This window comes from Salvelinus sp. IW2-2015, linkage group LG24, assembly GCF_002910315.2.
Source record: "Salvelinus sp. IW2-2015 linkage group LG24, ASM291031v2, whole genome shotgun sequence".
NCBI lineage: Eukaryota > Metazoa > Chordata > Actinopteri > Salmoniformes > Salmonidae > Salvelinus > Salvelinus sp. IW2-2015.
In genome coordinates, this window is record NC_036864.1 from 10295892 (window position 1) to 10318019 (window position 22128).

At 44.4% G+C, this 22128-nt stretch overlaps 1 protein-coding gene across 1 annotated transcript in view; it reads left to right on the forward strand.

Annotated features, from left to right (window-relative positions):
- fgd6 (FYVE, RhoGEF and PH domain containing 6) overlaps positions 1-22128 on the forward strand; it is a 36816-nt gene that overhangs the window by 4063 nt on the left and 10625 nt on the right. The window contains 16 exon segments of the mRNA XM_070434731.1: positions 6943-8013; positions 8016-8305; positions 8403-8465; positions 8468-8579; positions 8582-8619; positions 8622-8776; positions 8778-8857; positions 8860-8895; positions 8898-9003; positions 9005-9161; positions 11563-11865; positions 14597-14664; positions 14804-14834; positions 18017-18168; positions 18326-18482; positions 18686-18773. Coding sequence (XP_070290832.1) covers positions 6943-8013; positions 8016-8305; positions 8403-8465; positions 8468-8579; positions 8582-8619; positions 8622-8776; positions 8778-8857; positions 8860-8895; positions 8898-9003; positions 9005-9161; positions 11563-11865; positions 14597-14664; positions 14804-14834; positions 18017-18168; positions 18326-18482; positions 18686-18773 — 2907 coding nt within the window.

Here is a 22128-nt window from a genome sequence, read left to right on the forward strand (position 1 = left end):
AAGAATTCCAAAGAATTGCGACCCCCCGCCCTTGCCTCACAATGGTTTGATCCACTGCCAGTTCTTTAGCTGGCAAGGTAATAGAGGGTTCGTAACTACTGTCCGAAAGGGACATGTACGTAACTGACGTGAGGTTAATCCAGTCAATCCATAGAGGTCCATAGCAATGTTATTTATTTATTTTATGTTGCAGGTTCACACACTAGCTGAATTTGCAGAGCTAGCGCGCAAACTAAAGCAAACATTAACTATCAAGTAGCTAGTACCTATTCCATTTATTGTGGCGTCGTCAAAGATGGAATCTTTGCTATCATCAGTTTATTCCAAGATCAGCATGCAGCTGTAGGCTTCGACGTCCTGTGATAAGGTTAGCGATAAACTGAGTCCAACTGAACAGAACTACACTCTCTTCATCCATTGTCTTAACAATATATTATTAATGGTCTCGTTGCAAAAGATAAATTGTCGCTAGTGAACTTTTTTTATTTATTTTATTTAACCTTTATTTAACCAGGTAGCAAAGTTATAGCAACACACAGAAACGGAATTGGTGCTCGCTAGCCTTACAAATTCAGCTATTGTTGGAAGCCAGCCAATATAAGACACAACTATTAATTACAAAAGGTTGCAGCATGTGTGTGTAATGTTGTGTGTGCAGCTAGGCCAGCCCACCAGCCAGGTAGAAAAATGGGAACATTTAGAAGAAGACGGACATCAAGAGTATTGTGTCAGTACACCAAAACGCATAGTAAGAACTCTAGTATCCTAATATCTCAAAGACTAGTGATAAAATGTTCATAAGAAAGAAGTGAATGCTAATGGAAATGTTTCACAATGATGTCATTAGGCAGAGCAGCAACAGATGGCACACAGACAGCAGAGGCTGGGACAGATAGTGCAAGGGACAGACTGGCAGACAGGTAGTCTCAGGTAAGTTTGTTGAGTCTTTGTTTGGCAACATTATGAAAGGTTCTCAATTTTTTTGACTTGTAAAAACATAGGGACATAATGCGTGAACGGAGTGCACATATAGATCCCCACCTCTGCAGATCTCTAATAAAACTGGAGTGATGATATAGAGCCTTAGACTCTTGTTATAGCCTTGTCCGGCCCAATGGTATTGACTGTTGGTGTGACCTTAAAGCTGTGTGTATAGAGTTTATGCGTAGCATGCAGCGAACCGGAAGACATAGATACCTCTCAAATTCCAGTGTCAAGTTTAGCAGGATAGTCACGGCAAAGCGACTTATTTCATTTCTATGGAGACAACCAGACTGAAGTCCATCTAGGGTTAAAATCGTGGCATAGGCGAAATAGCCAGATGATTGAGCCACCAGGACCTTCACGCCCAGGACGAGATCTCAGACATGTACACAGCCTAGCACTGAACTTGGAATTTACACAGAGACGCAAGTTTCAACCCTCTGCTGCCAAGCCTGGATGTAGCCTCCCAGTAGAGGTGATGCAAGTGGCAGGCAGCAGGGTACCAATTACAAATGGTCAGTTAGACCACAGTTAGTGATAGTCTGGCACTAGAGAAAGGCGCATATATATCAAGGCACCACACCACACTAATTAATAGTAATCTCTCCGGCCAAAACTGTTGCTTCTAGTAGAAGTTTAGTTTCGAGTTTGGACGTCTACTCTCTCAAGATTCACTCCGCAGTAGCTGGTAACTCTCTCCGACGATATATTTATGACCACACTGGCGTACGCATTACTATCAGCCATTTTCCCAGCAATTCCTTTGTGCCAAAAAAGCGAATGGTGGTCTGGCTCCCTCGTCGTTTTCTACTTGGAAGTAAACGCCCAATTGGCTACATTATATATCAAACAAGACCACTCTCCACCCTTAAAACTCCTTATTTGCTTTATATAATGCTAGCCAGGGGAAAAATCCGCCGGACCAAGAGAGAAACATTCCAGGTCCGTCTCCTTGAAACGTCCCAACACTTGGCAAAGGAGCCTTGTATGAAACTGTGGTTATGCTGTCCCTTCTATTATCGGACTTTGCTTGGCTACCCATAATATCTTAAAGGTGACACAAGTATGCTCAATACCACCGAAGTACGATTCTAAAATAAATTGGCGGTTTTTAGGAATCTGGAGGAAAAAAGGAAAAAAAAGGTATAGTGTTAGTGCCAGTTGACGATTGAGTAATAAAAGGAAAGAAGAATATTAATAAAATTTCACAAGCTACAATCAATTGCCACCACTGATTCTCGAGCACCGCCTTACCCTTTTGTATAATGTGTCTTATTTTTTCTCTATTAGATATTATATAATTTATACCTGTAACCAGGCCACAACTCAATGGCATAAATATCCAATCCGCTTGTTTGTGTCCCCAAGTTAATATCTGAATCTTGTTCCCAAGCAGATAACCCAGTGTGTAATCCCTGCCAGTGGACAAGTTGTTCCTGGTTGCCACTCATGTCCCCCTTGGTATAGACTGGGTCCCTTGCTGACTTGGCTAAAACGGCAAGACACAGGGTGACAAGTTCGGTGTTCTGGCCGGTGCAAAATGTTGGACACCTGTCCATCTGGAACCGCAGAAGTCTCTCTCCCGTGGCTTCCCTTGTCCAACATTGTTTCATGTGAACAAATTAGCCCTAACTGAGTTCTTCCAGTCGGGTCTCCTAGAAAATAAATAACTGCCGGTGTTGCGGACGTACTTCCTAACTACCGCTGTAGTAAGACCCACAGGGAAACAAAGGTACCTCAAATTTCAAAGACTACCACAATTAATCAGCAAACGAGCCCACAATAACCATCTATGGCCGTTAAACAAATCTTAGTTTTAGTCCACCAGGAATTTTCTGTAACAGTGCACGTGGGGAAAGTTTTTGCGGTGGTTATACCAGGAATTTTGAAACTTAGGGAAAGGAAGAGGAATGATCCCCATTTATTCCATTAATACCGTGGACATTTCATCAACGTAGATAGCTTACCCAGAGCCGCGTACACAATGGTATTCCCACTCATTTTAGCAAGTTCACCCAAAAAAATTGCAGAGAACCTTTCATAATCGGTTGCCAAACACCCAAAAAGGAACTCACCCCCAAGCACACAATGACAATATTACACCCTGAAGACGACTCTCTGGCCACACTCCAGTGTGCGTCTCATGCTCAGTCGTCTGGCCATTGCCAGCGGTAGTATCCTAGGTCTCCCTTCATCAGAAATTTGGTGTCCCCACCAAATGCTTTTTCAATTTATCTGACTTAAGTGTGCTCTGTGATCTGTGCCGGATACCTCTCTTAAACGCGCTATTAAGTGTCTATAATCAGCACAAGTGCTTTCATTGCGTATTATTAATATTATTGAAATTACATAGTTATGTTTACAGTGATATATTGGGGGGGACAAATCATATTTTTCCCAAGATGGGGGGGTCGTGTCCCCCCCGTCCCCCCTGGGATTTCCGCCTATGCATTCAGGCTTCATCCACATCCGCTCCGTGAATTCGCTTCTCGTTGTATCGCACTCGCCCGGCCAGTCAGTAGTCCTGATCCAGCACAGTCGAGCAGAAAACGAGGCCATATCCTTTTGGGCATCTCATTATGGATAGTATATAGAACGCACATCTTTCACAACACACACACACACACACACACACACACAGCCAACTTCAAAACCAGTCAGTGCCATGAAATCGTTGAGGTTATACTCAGCAAAAGATTCGAAAACATTTTGAACCAGAGTGAACAGACTAGGACAAGGAGGATGCAGCAAGGTGACACGGGATTCTACTTGGGTTGGTGCCATTGAAGCTRAGAACACAAGCCAGAAAACTCCAGTCAACACAACGGTTCTCTCACAATTCACGAAATGTAATCCATATAATTGTTGACATATATTTGACATTTGTATTTTAAAGCATAATTGAGAAAAAATGAATTGAAGTTGGAATATTTGTGACATTTGATCCTTACCCAAAATATTTTTTCACCCTTATCCTTTAAGACTGTAGGTGCAACTTAGCAAAAGTTGGTGTCATTTGAAGCTTTACAGCTTGCTCTGTAATATTAGTAGTCTTTTGATTTCAATAACACATTTCTTACATGCAGTACAAGTCCAAAGTCTGGACATACCTACTCATTCCAGGGTCTTTCTTTATTTTAACTATTTTCTACATTGTGCGAATAATAGTGAAGACATCAAAACTATGAAATAACACATATGGAATCATGTAGTAACCAAAAAAGTGTTAAACAAATCTAAATATATTTTATATTTGAGATTCTTCAAAGTAGCTACCCTTTGCCTTGATGACAGCTTTGCACACTCTTGGCATTCTCTCAACCAGATTCATGAGGTAGTTACCTGGAGTGCATTTCAATTAACAGGTGTGCCTTGTTAAAAGTTCATTTGTGAAATTTCTATCCTTCTTAATGCGTTTGAGCCAATCAGTTGTGTTGTGACAAGGTAGGGGGGTGGTATACAGAAGATATCCCTATTTGGTAGAAGACCAAGTCCATATTATGGCAAGAACAGCTCAAATAAGCAAAGAGAAAAAACAGTCCGTCATTACTTTGGTTAGACAGGTCAATCCGGAAAATTTCAAGAACTTTGAAAGTTTCTTCAAGTGCAGTCGCAAAACTATCAAGCGCTATGATGAAACTGGATCTCATGAGGACCGCCACAGGAAATGAGGATGCAGAGTTACCTCTGCTGCAGAGGATAAGTTCATAAGAGTTAACTGCACCTCAGATTGCAGACCAAATAAATGTTTCACAGAGTTCAAGTAACAGACACATCTCAACATCAACCGTTCAGAGCTGACAGAGTGAATCAGGCCTTCATGGTCGAATTGCTGCAAAGAAACCACTACTAAAAGACACCGATAAGAAGAAGAGACTTGCTTGTGCCAAGAAACACGTGCAAATTAACATTAGACCGGTGGAAATTGGTCCAAATTTGAGATTTTTGGTTCCAACCGCCATGTTTTGTGAGACGCAGAGTAGGTGAACGGATGATCTCCGCATGTGTGGTTCCCACCGTGAAGCATGGAGGAGGAGGTGWGATGGTGTTAGGGTTCTTTGCTGGTGACACTGTCAGTGATTCACTTAGAATTCAAGGCACACTTAACAAGCATGGTTACCACAGTATTCTGCAGTGATATGCCATCCCATCTGGTTTGCGCTTAGTGGGACTATCATTTGTTTTTCAACAGGACAATGACCCGAAACACACATCCTGGCTGTATAAAAGCTATTTGACCAAGGAGAGTGATGGAGTGCTACAATCACCCGACCTCAACCCAATTGAGATGGTTTGGGATGAGTTGGACCGCAGAGTGAAGAAAAAGCAGCCAACAAGTGCTCAGCATCTGTGGGAACTCCTTCAAGACTGTTGGAATAACATTCCTCATGAAGCTGGTTGAGAGAATGCCAAGAGTGTGCAAAGCTGTCATCAAGGCAAAGGGTAGCTACTTTGAAGAATCTCAAATATAAAATATATTTTGATTTGTTTAAGACTTTTTTGGTTACTACATGATTCCATATGTGTTATTTMATAGTTTTGATGTCTTCACTATTATTCTACATTGTAGAAAATGGTTAAAATAAAGAACAACCTTTGAATGAGAAGGTGTGTCCAAACTTTTGACTGGTACTGTACATTTATAAATATAGAAAAATGAAACATGAATTTAGAAAATATGTATTTTTTGATTTGGATAATTTTTCAATTTATTGTTGAACAGAATATGCTCTACCTGCATATCAAAGTTCCAGAATATGACCTCTGCTACTTTTAGAACTATGATCCAATTTGTAAGTATTACCAACAGAGTGAATGTGACAATGGATTCAAAATGGTCACCCTCTGTGATTTGCTGGATGTGCAATGATACAAGTAAAGGGAGGGCTGTAATTGGTTACATTGCCTACTATGCCAATTTCTCTGTATAAAATGGGCCATAAGTATAAAACTAGCAGAGAATATTATGTTCAACAATATATTGAAAAATGTGCCAAATCAAACATTTTATATTTTCAATATTAATGTTTATATTTTGCAATATTCATAAATGTATGTAAGAAATGTGTTCTTAAAATCAAAATACTAGTCATGTCACAGAGCAAGCTGTAAAGCTTCATATGACACCAACTTTTACTTTGTAGCACCTACAGATGAAACACTATGGCGTCTTAAAGGAGGCCTGGGTAAGGCCAAAATGTCTTCAATTAATTATCTATCTATTATGTTTTAAGATAAAAATGGCAAATATATGTCAATAAAACTTTGAGTGTCTCATATTCAATGCAGAGGTCTGTATTCATAATCCAGTTATCCATTTAGTGCAGGCTCAGCCTGCCATGGGTATGTTTGGTGCCCGCTTAGAGATACATTCACACAGTAATTGCATTACCATAGTGTTTTATTTGTGGGAGATGTGATGTCGCTTAGGTTATAGTTCGTTTTTTTTGTTGTTGATTGTTCAGCTTTTCTCTACAGACAGAACACAGTGAACCATTACAGTTGACTGTTTTGGTCAGGCTCATGATTGAATATATGAGTACAGAAATCATTTGGTTCTTTCATTCCTTCACTTTCTGCCCACTTGCGCCCAACCTTACTTTGTGAGCTAAAAATCCCATTGACCTCTAGGGGTTGATTCTCTGATCCTTGCCCTGCCCTCTCTTACCCCCACCAGTTGTCTGTGTGCTGCTGCTGGCTGGTTGGTATGTGTCGATGAGGTGATGGGGGTGATGGGGGGGTTCAAGGGATATCCAGGGCAGTGCATGCATTACAGCAGGGCAGTGGAATGCATTCTTTTTTGCTTTTTGCCTCCAGTTTGTGCCTTTAAACAGCCATAAAGGTTAAAGGGTCAATTCTTTCTTTGCCTCCTGTGACGTGTGTGTTTTCAGCAGCCCCCCTCCCCATCACTGTCTAATGTCTACTCCTCTCTCTTCCTCCTCCTCTAATTCTCTACAGGTGTGAAGAAGCCGCCAGTGGCTCCCAAACCCAAACTCGCTCCCTTGGTGAAGCTCTGGCCTCCTCCCATCGCCCCCAAACCTGATCTTCTCCTCTCCCAGCCTTCCCAAYCCTCCCYCCTTCTTACCCAACCCTCCCCTGCYGYGCTAAAGAGAGCCAAACCTGCTGTGGCGCCCAAACCATGCCTCTCCAAACCCTCCGCCCCWSMAGCCCCGGCTTCTCCCCCACCCCYCAGACCCAGAGTACCCCAAACCCCTTCCCAGRAGTGCMGSGGGGCTGGGGACGASAGCCTCTCCTTCCTCAACTCCAGAAACGGGATCCTGTCGCAGCCCATCCTGCGCGACTCGGWCTACATCATTCCTACRTGCTCCTGYGGACTCCAGGACTGCTCCCAATGCAAACGACTAGGGAATGGGAACGTTACAGAGGTCGGGAGCGATACGCTCGGCTCCTGGCCAAACGGGAATGCCACGGAAAGCAYTGGAACGCTGGTAGCCAATCGGCCGGGTAAAACAGAGAACGGAGACAGTGAGGAGAGCGGAGGAGTGACCAACACCCTCCATCTCAGGCTCAAGGACAAACCCCAGAGACAGGAGGGGCAGAGGGATGGAGAGGGGAGCAGGGATGAGGAGAAGCTGCAGGGGAACAAAGAGGAGAGACAGAGGAACCAGAAAGGACAGGAGGGTCAGCGGTATCAGACTGGTTCAGGGGACCAGTCATGTAATGTTCTTGAGGTGGCAGAAACACTTACACAGACTAAAGCTTCTAATGCAGAACAGACATACACTGACAGCTGTAATATAGACTGCAATGAGACTGACACCATTCCCACTCCCCTCATCCTCCCACTGGAAGTCTCCCCCATTCGCACCCCCCCACAGACAGTCCCCCCCACCCGCACCCCCTCTCAGATAGTTCCACCCACCCGCACCCCCCCACAGATTTTACCCCCCAACCTCGCCCCCTCCCAGGTGGACAGTGAGCCTGACAGCACCCCCTCCCACGCAGACAGTAGTACACAGTGTTCCAGAATACCCAGGTTACCCACTGACCTCACAGTCCCTGCCGCCCCAGTAAGCCCCTGCCCGTGCCGCTGCCACGCAAGCCCCGTAAGCTAGCCCTGGTAAGGCAGGACGGCCTGGAGGCCAGCACCCATGAGGGGGAGACAAGAGAACCGCACACAGGGGGAGAGGTTGGGACTGAGGGGATTGGGGGAGATGTCTCACCTCAGAGAGAAGGAAGAACACACCCAGGAGTGTATGACAGTCCCTCACCCTCCAGGACCCTGAAGTTGAAGAGGAGCCTCACCCTGTGCCCACCTAGACAGAAGTCCCTCTCCCCCGCCTCCACAGAGCCATCCACTGTCCCCTCCCTCAACCGAAACACCTCCCACTCTCTGGACTTGCTCTCTCAGCCTGAGCTTAACACACTGACCTCAGAGAGAAGAGGAGGAGGGATGAAGAGGAGGAGAAGAAGAGGAAGTTGAGGACGGGTACGGAGACTTTGAGCGCTACCCTATCACCCGGAGAGCCTGCCCAACAAGATCAAGCTCAGCTGCCGCCCGCCCCCCGTCGTATGACAATGAAGGCCAGCTCGTCGGAAGAGGGGGTCACCCAGGGCCCCGCCCAGGAAGCCCCAGGACACAGCCTGCCAGCGGGTGCCCCCCCGTCCATCACCCCCCTCCACCTCCTCCGCACCACGCCAACACCCCCATGAGGGAGCTGCCTGCCACCCCACAGGAGAAACCAGCCTGGCGCTTCCCAAGGCCCTTCTTCAGCAGGCAGAGCTCCCCAGAACAGCACGGCAGCAGCAGCCGAGGGCCCCCCAAGGGAAAGCAGCTCTTCTGGGGGGAAACAGAGGGCCCAGTCCTTCTCCTCGGCTGACCTGCTGGCCCGCGCCGACGGCACCAAGAGGAGCCTTCCTTCCCGAAGCTTCTGGAGCTGCGGTTGTCTGTCAGATGTTGCCACGGTTACTGGCCAGAAGCGGCCAGTCTCTGGATTGTACCAGCGTGGAGCCGGGCGGGACGGGACGGTGACCAGTCCGACGACAGTGCGGGTGTCTGGCAGGGATGGAGAGGGTCGGTAGAGTATGAGAACGTTCCTCTGTATGAGGAGATACCGGAGTACATGAACCTGCCTTCCTCAGCGCACGGCTGGCTGGCCACTTACACACAGTCTGGACCCAGCACACACAGACACAGTGACTCAGACGTCTATGAGGTGCAGGATCCATACGACAGAGCCACTGCACTATAAAGCGACCCCATTCCATTGACTATGAGAGGTACAAGCATGTGTGTTCACAGTGTGTTTGTTTGTCGTGCGTGTATGTGTGTGTGTGTGCGTGGAGTGGGAATCTTTCTTCCTCTGTCTACACACACAAAGGGTCTGGGTTAGGTTTCAACAGAGTGTGTGTGTCATTTTGTTGTCTGATTGCATAGTGCCTCTCGTGTGTCATGGGCGACTTAGGTTTCAACGAATCCAGAGTTACAGAGCTGATCATAATCCTTTGATCATTAGTTGCCTACAGTAAATAACTTGATTATTACATCATGCTACTTATTGTTACCGTAGTGTTAATGTACCACGACAAGTCATAGATGTGTCACTTTTAATGAGCTTTAATGCTTCATGAATCCGATATCCTGGAAAGAGAGACTCGAGCAATTTACAGTAAATGTTTTGATTTTGAGCCTAGAAAACATGCCAAGGGTGGTGTACTGTTTAGTGGTTTCTATTGTGTGTTGTGTGGTGTCTGTGTGTGTGTGTGTTGTGTGTGTGTGTGGGTGTTGTGTGTGTGTGTGTGTGTGTGGTGTGTGTGTGTGTGTGTGTGTGTGTGTGTGTGTCACAGTGAGACCGAAAGTATTTTAGTATTTAGGCCATGTTTTTAGCCCAGGTTGTGCTTGTGTGAGAGTTAGTTTTCACTTTGCAGTCTTGGTCCCACTTTGGTGCTAAACTATGCATTTACATGGTGGTAAGACCATGTCAGGTACAATGTAACTACATTGTGGTGTACTATACCCATTATTACATAGTACTTACAATGTAGACCAACATGCTGTTTTGTGTGAGAGTTAGCATTAGCAGGCTGTGCTTTTACGAGTGTGAGAGTTAGCATTAGCATGCTGTGCTTGTACGAGTGTGAGAGTTAGCTTCAGTGTTAACCATCCAGGCTGTGAATAGAGCATTGATGCGCAACAGGTTGGGCTGTTTTTCCTGTGGGTTATTTTCAGTGGCCAGGGCAGGAAATGTCTGAAAATCGCAGAAACGCCACACTGCACTCTGAACAGGGAAAACAAACCTCCAGCAACCACCAGCCTCTCTCCTCCCTCCCTCCCACTCTCTGGCTCTCGCTTTCTCATCTCTTTCCTGTCCCTCTCCAAATCTCTCCCGTTCCCTCTCTCTCTCCCATCTCTCTTTCAGTTTCTCACTCTCTCCTATTCCCAGTAAACTGCTTTTCGATTGACTCGACGTAATTTAATATTTTGCTACTGTATTGGACACGAAAATATTTGCGTGTGTGGATGGGTGAATGGACTGGACACGGTCCTTGCTAACAAGAGTCAGGCCTTCCAACTCACTGTAATCACATCCTCATTCAAGTGTTCTTGTGTGTGTGTGTGTGTGTTTACCTCATATATCAAAAGGCAGTTGTGTGGGTGCAGTTGTGTGTGTGCAGTGCATGTGCGTGCTCAGACCAGTATTTTGCTAAGCCACTCTGGGGCCATGAGATAAAGGCGGTCAGTCAGATTACAGGACAGGACAGGTAAAGAAGGGCAGGTGAAGGGGAATATTAGACTCCGAGTTCAGCAGTAAAGAGCAGTATGCAACAGTTCCACATATATCTAGCTGCCCAGATCTGGTACTCCAGTTGGATAATATTAGTGTGTATCGTTCACTGTGTGATTTTATGTGTTTCATCGTTTGAAAGATGCTTGCATTTGTGCATGCTTGTGTGTGTGTGCGTGCRTGCATGCATGCGTGTATGTGTATGCCGTTGTGGTTGTTTGAAAGAGTGTGTATGTGTGTCGTGAATCTGTAGTGTTTCCCAAGCATCTGAGCCTGTTCAGTTTATGTAACTAGCCTCAGGCAGTAAACAAGAGGCACTCTGTGCCTGACCCAGTGTGCAGGAAGGCCTGTCTATGGAGTGAGAGAGGAAGAGAAAGAGAGAGTGAAAGAATGGGAGAAAAGAGAGAAAGATGGGGGGTAGGGAAGAGAAACAGGGTATAGAGGGAAGAAGGAGAGACAAGAGGAGAGGGAAAGAGGGGTAGCTGAGAGAGAGGGAAGGGGACAGACAAAGTAGTCAAAATAAAGAGAGTGACAGTATCTTATGAGTCCTCCAGATTAGAAAGTAGACAGTACTTTGGGTTTGTTTGGTTCAAAATCCAGCTGTGATAAYATYTCCTGKAWAGGCTGTGAAGCCAAGATGAAAACATTAGTGGCACAAACACATGTTGCTACTTGTGCCACTCAGCAGACAGACCTGTATCAGCTGACTGAAGAGCAGGCTGGTGCCCTGCTGCCAGCAGACAGGCTGTCTGTGGAGTCTTCATGGCAACTATGTTTACCTGAGGACAGCTGTGGACAAAGTATTGACATCCGTGTTTCAGGCTGGTGATCATCTGAGTCCCATGGCTATAGAGACATCGTGCCATTTACTGTTCCCATAAAACGTTCAAAAGGTCATTCAGAAGTGTGTGTACGTGGTATGCTTGCATGGATATACTGTATGTGTAAGTGCACACACACTCTGGCTGATAACCATGAGGATAATGCGGAGACCGGGACTTCCTGTTTTGCCTGCAGGGGCTGGCATGGATTGGACGATGCTCACTCTGAGGAGGAAGTCCACAGCTCTGACGAGGATGACAACAGCTCTACCTCCAGCAAGGAGCACCTGGAGCTGTCAGAAGAAGACAGACAGGTAGCTATCTTTAATACACACACACATCCTTATGTGGTTGTTATTAACTGGTGATGGTCAATCTGCACAATCTGCAACACTGGCTCAGGAGGACACGCTCGTACCCACACACACACAGATAGACAGTGGATGTGGCGGCCTTGTCAATAAGGTTACGGTAGGGCTCTTTAGATGTGTTTGCTCTGGTAGGTCCTATGGCCATGCAGTGAGGCGTGAGTGATAACAGAGGGGATGTTACTGAGCCAGAGTAATGACAGTGATGACGGGTGGTATAACAGGAAGGATATTGGCAGGCATAACACGAGTGATAACGACACCACAGGGCACAGGGCTCTATGAAGGAAAGAAAGGCAGGCGGGGGATATCACACTGTGCCTGCGTGTGATGGAGCTGTCATTCTGTCTCTTGGGTCAGACATAGAGGGTTTAGGGGGCAGGAATAACTCTGAAACTCCTGTCTGACCCTATGCATGATACTCTAAAACAGCGTTTCTTAAAGTATGGGGTCGCGTACCTGTTAATTGTGGGTCGCGACGTAAATGTATAATTATTGCATTCATTACTGGAATTGATTTGGCCAAGTGCAACTGCGCTCTCTGCTCAGTTTGGCAGCTGCGCGAGTGGGAGAGGTAAAGGGGATGCCCGTGTTCTTCGCGGTTTACCGGATCTTTTTTTCTGCAGTTTTCTTGTAGATAATTCCGCGACCCACAGGCTGCAGCGCTGTGGTTCAAACCACTGACTTGTTATTCCCACTCGCCATCATGAAATGGACTCATGCTAGCCACAAGTTCTGACTGAGCTCAATCGTCATGAAACGCATATACAGCGATGACTTTGTCTCTTTCATACAAACTTTGAGAATTAACGAGGAGCGCCCACAGTGTGTTTTGTGTGGGGAAGTGTTTAGTAATGAGTCTCTCAAAACCCACAAACGAATAAAATGACACGTCCTGACCAAACATCCAGGCACAACATGACGGTAAACCCAGGGAGTTATTTCAGAACAGGGCAGAATGCTTCAGGAAACAGTGCTTCGACAGTGGGAAAGTAAGTCAACTAACAAGGCATTGTTGTCATTTAATAACAGGTGATAATAAGCAGAAATAAGGGAGTACTATCTCATAGTAACGTTAGTATATGTGAGTTTATCTTTCAAACAATCCCCTGGCCTTGTAACGTTAACCAGCTAATAGCTAACGTTAGCCAAAGCCTGCTAACTAGTTACTGATAGTGCAACCCTAAGAAACAGTACAGATTAAGATGAAAAATTCAGGCCGACTGTACATTTTACTGTAGACATTATTGTTGAAAACAAGTATAGGTTGGAACTGTTGCTGTTACAAGTAATACTTTTTATTCTGAACTGGAATAAACTGTTTGAAGAAATATTATTTTTGGGGCAAACACTCACAGTTCTGGGTTGCTCATATGCAGCAGGAAGCGGTCTCCTGCCTGACTGAGAAAGCAGTAGATGTTCTGATCCAGTTTGGCACTACATACCTATGCAAGTCAGGGTTCTCAAGTACAGAAACAGTGTCAATGCTGAGCATGACTTCAGTGTTGCACTGTCAAAAACTGAGCCCGGAATAGACCTGCTTGTTGAAAACCTCAACCAGCCGCACACCTCTCATTAGGACTGTGTGTATGTGTGTGTTTTCTGGTCTACATCTGTGTGATGTGATCAATCAGTTTATTCCAGTTCAGAATAAAAAAATATGCATTTTAACAGCAGCAGTTCCAACCTAGACTTTCTATCAACAATAATTTATACAGTAAGATGTATAGTAGGCCTGATCATTTTTTATCTGTACTGTTACTTAGGGTTGCACGATCAAAAAGCCTGTGTGTGTGTGTTCTGTTATACATCTATGTGATGTAATCAATCCGTTTATTCCAGTTCAGAATTTAATTATTTATTGTATTTTAACCACAACAGTTCCAACCTAGACAGATATGTAAGAGTGTTTTTAATGGTGGAAAATAAACATGAAAAGATTTATGGGTATTTCATTGTTATTTGTTTTTGTCTATATTGCTTTTTTTTTAGGCATAAGGGCAATGAAATGTACCGATATTTACGTATAGTTGCATATTTTCCTAAGCTTGGGTCCCAGGCTGAAAAAGTTTAAGAACCCCTGCTCTAAAAGCCTGTGTCTGTAACAGACAAAAACACGAGCACACACACACACAATTAGGAGCAGGAGGCCCCTTCAGTCACGCAAGGGCAAGGCCACTGTCCAAATTAAGACCGCCTCATTTTCACCCCAGACCACTCACTCTCAGACTGAAAGGGGGAGAGAGAGTGTGGGAGGGAGAGTGCAGAGGGCAGAGAAGATAGCTGAAGTGGATAGAGAGTAGCGAGGGAAAGAGACGTGTGAAACGGCACCTCTGCTTTCGGACATAATCTCTGTTGAGTGTCTGTTTAGAAACAGCAAATGGGCAGATTATTGTGCCTATGCATACTAGAGCAGGACAGTCAGATGGTGGGCTGCAGTGACCTTGTAAGTGGAAGTATGTCTGTACCGTTTAGAATATGGCTAGCTAGCTTTTTACACTACATGGACTGAATGCTGTGCTTTTCTCTGTCTATCTGTCTGTCTGACTCTCTGTCTGACTCTCTGTCTGTCTGTCTGTCTGTCTGTCTGTCTGTCTGTCTGTCTGTCTGTCTGTCTGTCTGTCTCTGTCTCTGTCTCTGTCTGTCTGTCTGTCTGTCTGTCTGTCGTTCGTTCCAGCAGGAGGATGAGGTGAAGAGGAAAAAGGTGGTGCATATCGCCCAGGAGATCATGAGCTCTGAGAAAGTGTGAGTACCTGAGACACACACACACATCCAATCAATGACTTTATCATGAGAATATACCACAGAATCTTTCCTTTTTTTTAGCGGTGGGTGTCTTTTTTTGTCATATATAATGATTTACACGCATCTCCTCTCCCTCCAGGTTTGTGGATGTCCTGAAGCTTCTTCACATAGTAAGTATCAGTTAAGCCGCGGGGCTTTTGATGAGCACCATATCTGTGTGTTATCTGTGTGTTCAATGGTGTTACTCAGCAAGCCTTCGACTAGSTGAGCTGTGTTGCCTTTCTCCCCCTGAGGCAGCAGTACTCAGCAGTGGAGTTGTCTCTGGTAGAACTGTTGTTGTTGTTGTTCCTGTTGCACTTAGCAGGATCAGTGATAAACACTGAGACTCACATTTTCTAAATCATAAAGGAACCTAAGGAGTCAAGCATGCGTTGTTAGTTTCAACTTTCAAGTGGTGGCTTTATAGAGTGGAAACATAGGCTAGAGTTGTTTCATTATATTTAACTACCGGCTAGCTAGCTCACTGCTCCTGCCTGGTGGGTGGAATACCGTCCCTGCTCTGTGCCKGTTGGGGGTGAAAAGTGGAGCAGGTAACCGTGACGACAGAGCTGGGTGCTTTGATGTTGGTCTCAGGGGGAGGTGACAGGTGTGTGTGGGATCTCTGATGAGTGTTGTTAACTCGCGGTGGTGATGTTGTGGTGATTACTGTACTGGTCTGGTCTACTGGGCAGTGCTGGGCTGTGTCAGGCTGAGGTGGTCAACTGTATCAGCCAGGTCAAGCTGTCCTTGGCTCTTAAAAAGGATTTGATTTTGCAGCAGAAGATAGACTGTGTGTTGGATTTCAATATTTTATTTATTTAAAGGAAAAATGCTTTAATCCAGCCTTTATTTGTCTCTCATAGCCTAGTCTCTAAAATCTCTCTAAACCCACAATTTGTCTTAGATGGCCGCAGGGTCGACATTAGATTTCCTCTTGGGAGTGGCTTTCAGACTGCCCGAAAGGGGAATTGCAGGTACACACACACACAGGGTCAAGTGTCCCCCTGTCTCTCTGCCTTAAACAGGACCCATTATGGGATTACTTTTGAATATGGGGCTGGGCATGAGAGAGACGGAGAGAGAAAAAGAGGGGGGAGAGGGAGACGGAGACTTAAAGAGGTCAAATCACATTCTCCAGTCTCCATGGCCATGGCTGCCCCTGACCACAGAACAGCTGCTTCCTGCAGTGAGTGAGTGGGTGGAAGACCCCCAGACATAGAAATGCCTCAGCTAATCCTGTGTGTGTGTGTGTATGTGTGTGTGTGTGTGTGTGTCTGCTGTGTTTATTTTGGTTTCACACTTAAGTCCTCCCTTATAGGGTATAGGATGGTTCTCATTTGATATGTTGTGTACAATAATGTGTTGCATTATATTTTGACTTGACTTTTGACTTGTTTTCTAGGGATACAGTTGAAGTCGCAAGTTTACATACACCTTAGCCAAATACATTTAAACTCTGTTTTTCACAATTCGTGACATTTAATGCAAGTAAAAATTCCCTGTCTTAGGTCAGTTAGGATCACCACTTTATTTTAAGAATGTGAAATGTCAGAATAATAGAGAGAATGATTTGTTTCAGCTTTTATCACATTCTCCAGTGGGTCAGAAGTTTACATACACTCAATTAGTACTTGGTAGCATTGCCTTTAAATTGTTTAACTTGGGTCAAACGTTTCGGGTAGCCTTCCACAAGCTTCCCACAATAAGTTGGGTGAATTTTGTCCCATTCCTCCCGACAGACCTGGTGTAACTGAGTCAGGTTTGTAGGCCTCCTTGATCGCACACGCTTTTTCAGTTCCGCCCACAAATTTTCTATATGATTGAGGTCAGGGCTTTGTGATGGCCACTCCAATACCTTGACTTTCAGTCCTGACTGATGTCTTGAGATGTTGCTTCAATATATCCACATAATTTTCCTACCTCATGATGCCATCCAGTTTGTGAAGTGCACCAGTCCCTCCTGCTGCAAAGCACCCCSACAACATGATGCTGCCACCCCCATGCTTCACGGTTGAGATGGTGATCTTCGGCTTGCAAGCATCCCCCTTTTTCCTCCCAACATAACGATGGTCAGTATGGCCAAAAAGTTATATTTTTGTTTCATCAGACCAGAGGACATTTCTCAAAAAATTACAATCTTTGTCCCCATGTGCAGTTGCAAACCGTAGTCTGGCTTTTTTATTGCGGTTTTGGAGCAGTGGCTTCTTCCTTGCTGAGCAGCCTTTCAGGTTATGTCAATATATGACTCGTTTTACTGTGGATATAGATACTTTTGTACCGGTTTCCTCCAGAATCTTCACACGGTCCTTTGCTGTTGTTCTGGGTTTGATTTGCACTTTTCGCACCAAAGTATGTTCATCTCTAGGAGACAGAACACGTCTCCTTCCTGAGCGGTATGATGGCTGCGTGGTTCCATGGTGTTTATACTTGCATACTATTGTTTGTACAGATGAACGTGGTACCTTCAGGCGTTTGGAAATTGCTCCCTTAGGATGAACCAGACTTGTGGAGGTCTACAATTTATTTTCTGAGGTCTTGGCTGATTTCTTTTGATTTTCCCATGATGTCAAGCAAAGAGGCACTGAGTTTGAAGGTAGACCTTGAAATACATCTACAGGTACACCTCCAATTAACTCAAATGATGTCAATTAGCCTACAAGAAGCTTCTAAAGCCATGACACCATTTTTGGGGAATTTTCCAAGCTGTTTAAAGGCACAGTCAACTTAGTGTATGTAAACTTCTGACCCACTGGAATTGTGATGCAGTGAATTATAAGTGAAATAATCTGTCTGTAAACAATTGTTGGAAAAATTACTTGTCATGCACAAAGTAGATGTCCTAACCGACTTGACAAAACTAGTGTTTGTTAACAAGAAATGTGTGGAGTGGTTGAAAAACGAGTTTTAATGACTCCAACCTAAGTGTATGTACACTTCCGACTTCAACTGTACATGTTTCGGTCCTTCACACTGCAGCTGTGTGTGTTTTATTGTGGGTGTGGGGCTGTGGTTGTGTGACAGTGTTCACCAGGACATTGGGACCCTGCCCTGGTTGTCTCACCACTTCCTTCCACCTGGATGTGTGTGTTGGCTCACTGGGCAGTGTGTGAGTGCTGACTCAGTTGTGTGTGTGTGTATGGTGCGGAGGGACGCATGTTTATGAGGTGATAACCAGGTGTTCCTGTGCTGTACTGTGTAACGTCTCTCCGCCCTGCAGCTGTGTGTGTGTGTTAATTATTCTCCCACCACTCTGTTGTCGCTGTGTCAGTTCCCTTCATTCGTCTGTCAGCATTAACCCCCTCCCTCCCTGCAGGATTTCCGGGACGCAGTTGCCAAGGCGACACGTCAGAATGGCAAGCCGGTGGTTGAAGAGCGTATTCTAACCCAGATCCTCTACTACCTGCCTCAACTATACCAGCTCAACCGAGACCTGCTCCGGGAACTAGAGGAGAGGGTGGCCCACTGGTATGCATCCACACCATCATTATCAGCACCAGAGATACAAACCTCAACTGACCATGCCAAGCTGTGGACAGCTGAACTCAGACCAGACCACAATGACCATCTCCCTCCCTCTGCCTCTTTTCCCCCTGCCCCTCTCACCTCTCTCTCTGCTGTGTAGGGGGGACCACCAGAGGCTGGCAGACATCTTTGTTCAGAAGGGGCCGTACCTGAAGATGTACTCCACCTACATCCGGCAGTTTGACAACAACGTGGCTATGCTGGACGAACAGTGTAGGAAAAACCCTGGCTTCGCAACTGTGGTCCGGGAGTTTGAGGTAAACAGCTGTGTGTGCGTGCGTGCGTGCGTGCGTGCGTGTCAGAGGAAGTTCCTATCCGCATAGTTGATGATAGAGTGGTAACAAGCCAGACATAGTCTGGAGACTACATTAGCGCCAAGGACGTGTAGCTAGATTTGTGTATGTATACTGTTAATACTGTATGCAAATGTGTGTGACAATTCTCCTGTACTCTGTCCCAGATGAGTCCTCGATGTGCCAGCCTGGCTCTGAAGCACTACCTGCTGAAACCTGTACAGAGAATCCCCCAGTATCAGCTTCTGCTCACAGGTAGAACACACACACACACACATAATACACACATACACGTATACACACATACACACAGGTACACATATACACACATATACCACACATATACACACATACATACACACACAACACACACACATATACACACACACACCACACATATACACACACACATATACACACATACACACAGGTACACATATACACACACATATACACGCGCATACACATATACACACCACACACATACACACATACACACAGGTACAACCACATACACACAGGTACACACGGATACACATATAACACACACATACACATATACACACATACACACACAAGTACACACACATACACATATACACATATACACACACATACACTATACAACAACATATACTATTAACACACACATACACATATACACCATACACCCACACACACACACACACACCACATATAACACACACACACACATACACACAGGTACACGTATACACACACATATACACGCGCATACACATATCACACACCACACACATACCACAACAGGTAACACGCATACACATAACACACACAACAACATATACACACATACCACATATACACACACACACACACACACACACACACCCACACACACACAACACACAACACACACACACACCACAACACACACACACACACAGGTACACCACACATACATATATACACACACATACACATATACACACACACAGATACACACACAATACACATAACACACATACACATATACACACACATACATACACATATACACACACATACCACATATACACAACCACATACACATATACATACATACACAGGTACACATACACACATATATTCACATATACATACACTATACACACACATACACATATACACAACATGCACATATACACACATACACATATATACACACACGTGCACACAACAATACACATATACACACATACACAGTACACACCACATACACATATCACACATGCACATATACATATATTCACACACAACACATATCACACACACATATACACACATACACAGGTCACACACATACACATATACACACACACACAGGTACACACACACACACAACAACACACACACACACACACACACACCACACACACACACACACACACACAAGGTACACACCACATACACATATACACACACATATACACACATACACATACACACATACACAGGTACACACACATATACACATTTACAACACACACACACAGGTACACACACACACACACACACACACAGGTACAACACATACACATATACACATATACACACATAACACATAACACACACACACAGGTACACACACATACACAGGTACACACCACATACATATACATACACATATACACACACATACACAATTACATCATACACATATATAACATACACATCACACGCATACACAGTACACACGCATACACAGGTACACACCATACCAGGTACCACATATACACACATATACACGCATACCCAAACAATTTATTACACACCACATACACAGGTACACACACATACACATATACCAACGCATACACATATACACACCACATACACACGTACACACATATACACACGCATAACACATATACTCACACATACACAGGTACACCACACATACACAAGGTAACCTACCACATAACACAGGTACACACACACACACATACACATATACACAGTACACATATTACACACACATACACATATACACCAGGTACACACACAATACAATATAACACACATAACACATATACATCACACACACACAGTACACACCACATTACACACACATACACATATACACTACACATACACATATACATACAGTACACACCACATTACCACAACACATACACATATACACACACATATACACACTATACACACATACACATTAATACACACACATACCACAGTTACACACACAACACATATACAACACATACACATATACACACAACACATACACATATACACACACACATACCACATCATACATACACACACATACACACACATACACATATACACACACATTACTACTTATACGCACACGACTATACACACACATACACACACATACACACACATATATTACACCACACAATACACATGATACAACAGGTAACCACTCCAGCGTACCACCACCATACCACACAACACAACTACACACATATCACACACAAAGTACACATATATCAGCAGCAGCACATAGTACAGGCCACACATACACCCATGTACAACACATCACACACGAACCACACAGCTACACAATACATACGACACACGACACACACCAACACCTACACACATACACATATCACACCATACCAAGATACACACATAACACAATATAACACATACATACACACTCACAGATACACTAAGAATAGCACGATAGTACCAACACACGAACACACGACACACACCCAAGCAATAACAAAGATAGGAAATATACAACCACAGAGATACATCCACAACATACACAACAAAAAACAAACATTATACGCAGTAAACATTAAACAAAAAATACACAATACCTAAAATAACACCGCACTATCACACAGGATACGCAAGCATCAACGTACAAAATAACAAACACGCAATACCAACACATCCACATACCAGTATCCAACACACATACACACTACACAACACACACACACACACAACACATATTACAACACACAAATAGAACACACACAACGTACAAACACCACGATTATCAGCCATTTACACACTACAATTCATACAAACACAGCAACACACACAAGGTACACAAACCCTCCTATGATACACACATCATATGCACAAAGGTACACCACAACAAACTAAACAAAACCACTATCACACACAACATAAACACATATCCACCAAATACCACATAACATACAATTAAAACTACAATAACATAACAAATACACACATAACAAACAGAGCTACCACATGCTACACACACATCACACATAAATACACGCATACACATATACACACGCATACAACATATTACACACACATACACAGGTATACACATATACACACATAATTACACGGTACACACACATACAGCAAGGCCTACTAACAACCATAACACAGCGTACACACCACACCTAGATACTAACGATATACACAGATACACACACAGTTAACACCTAACCATCCACTACACCACAGTAAACACACGGCACACACACATACACACAAAGGTACACACGAAACGCAACTACACATACATAACACACAGTATCACACACATACACAGGGTACACCTACCACACCCATAAACAGATATACAACATCAATCACACAG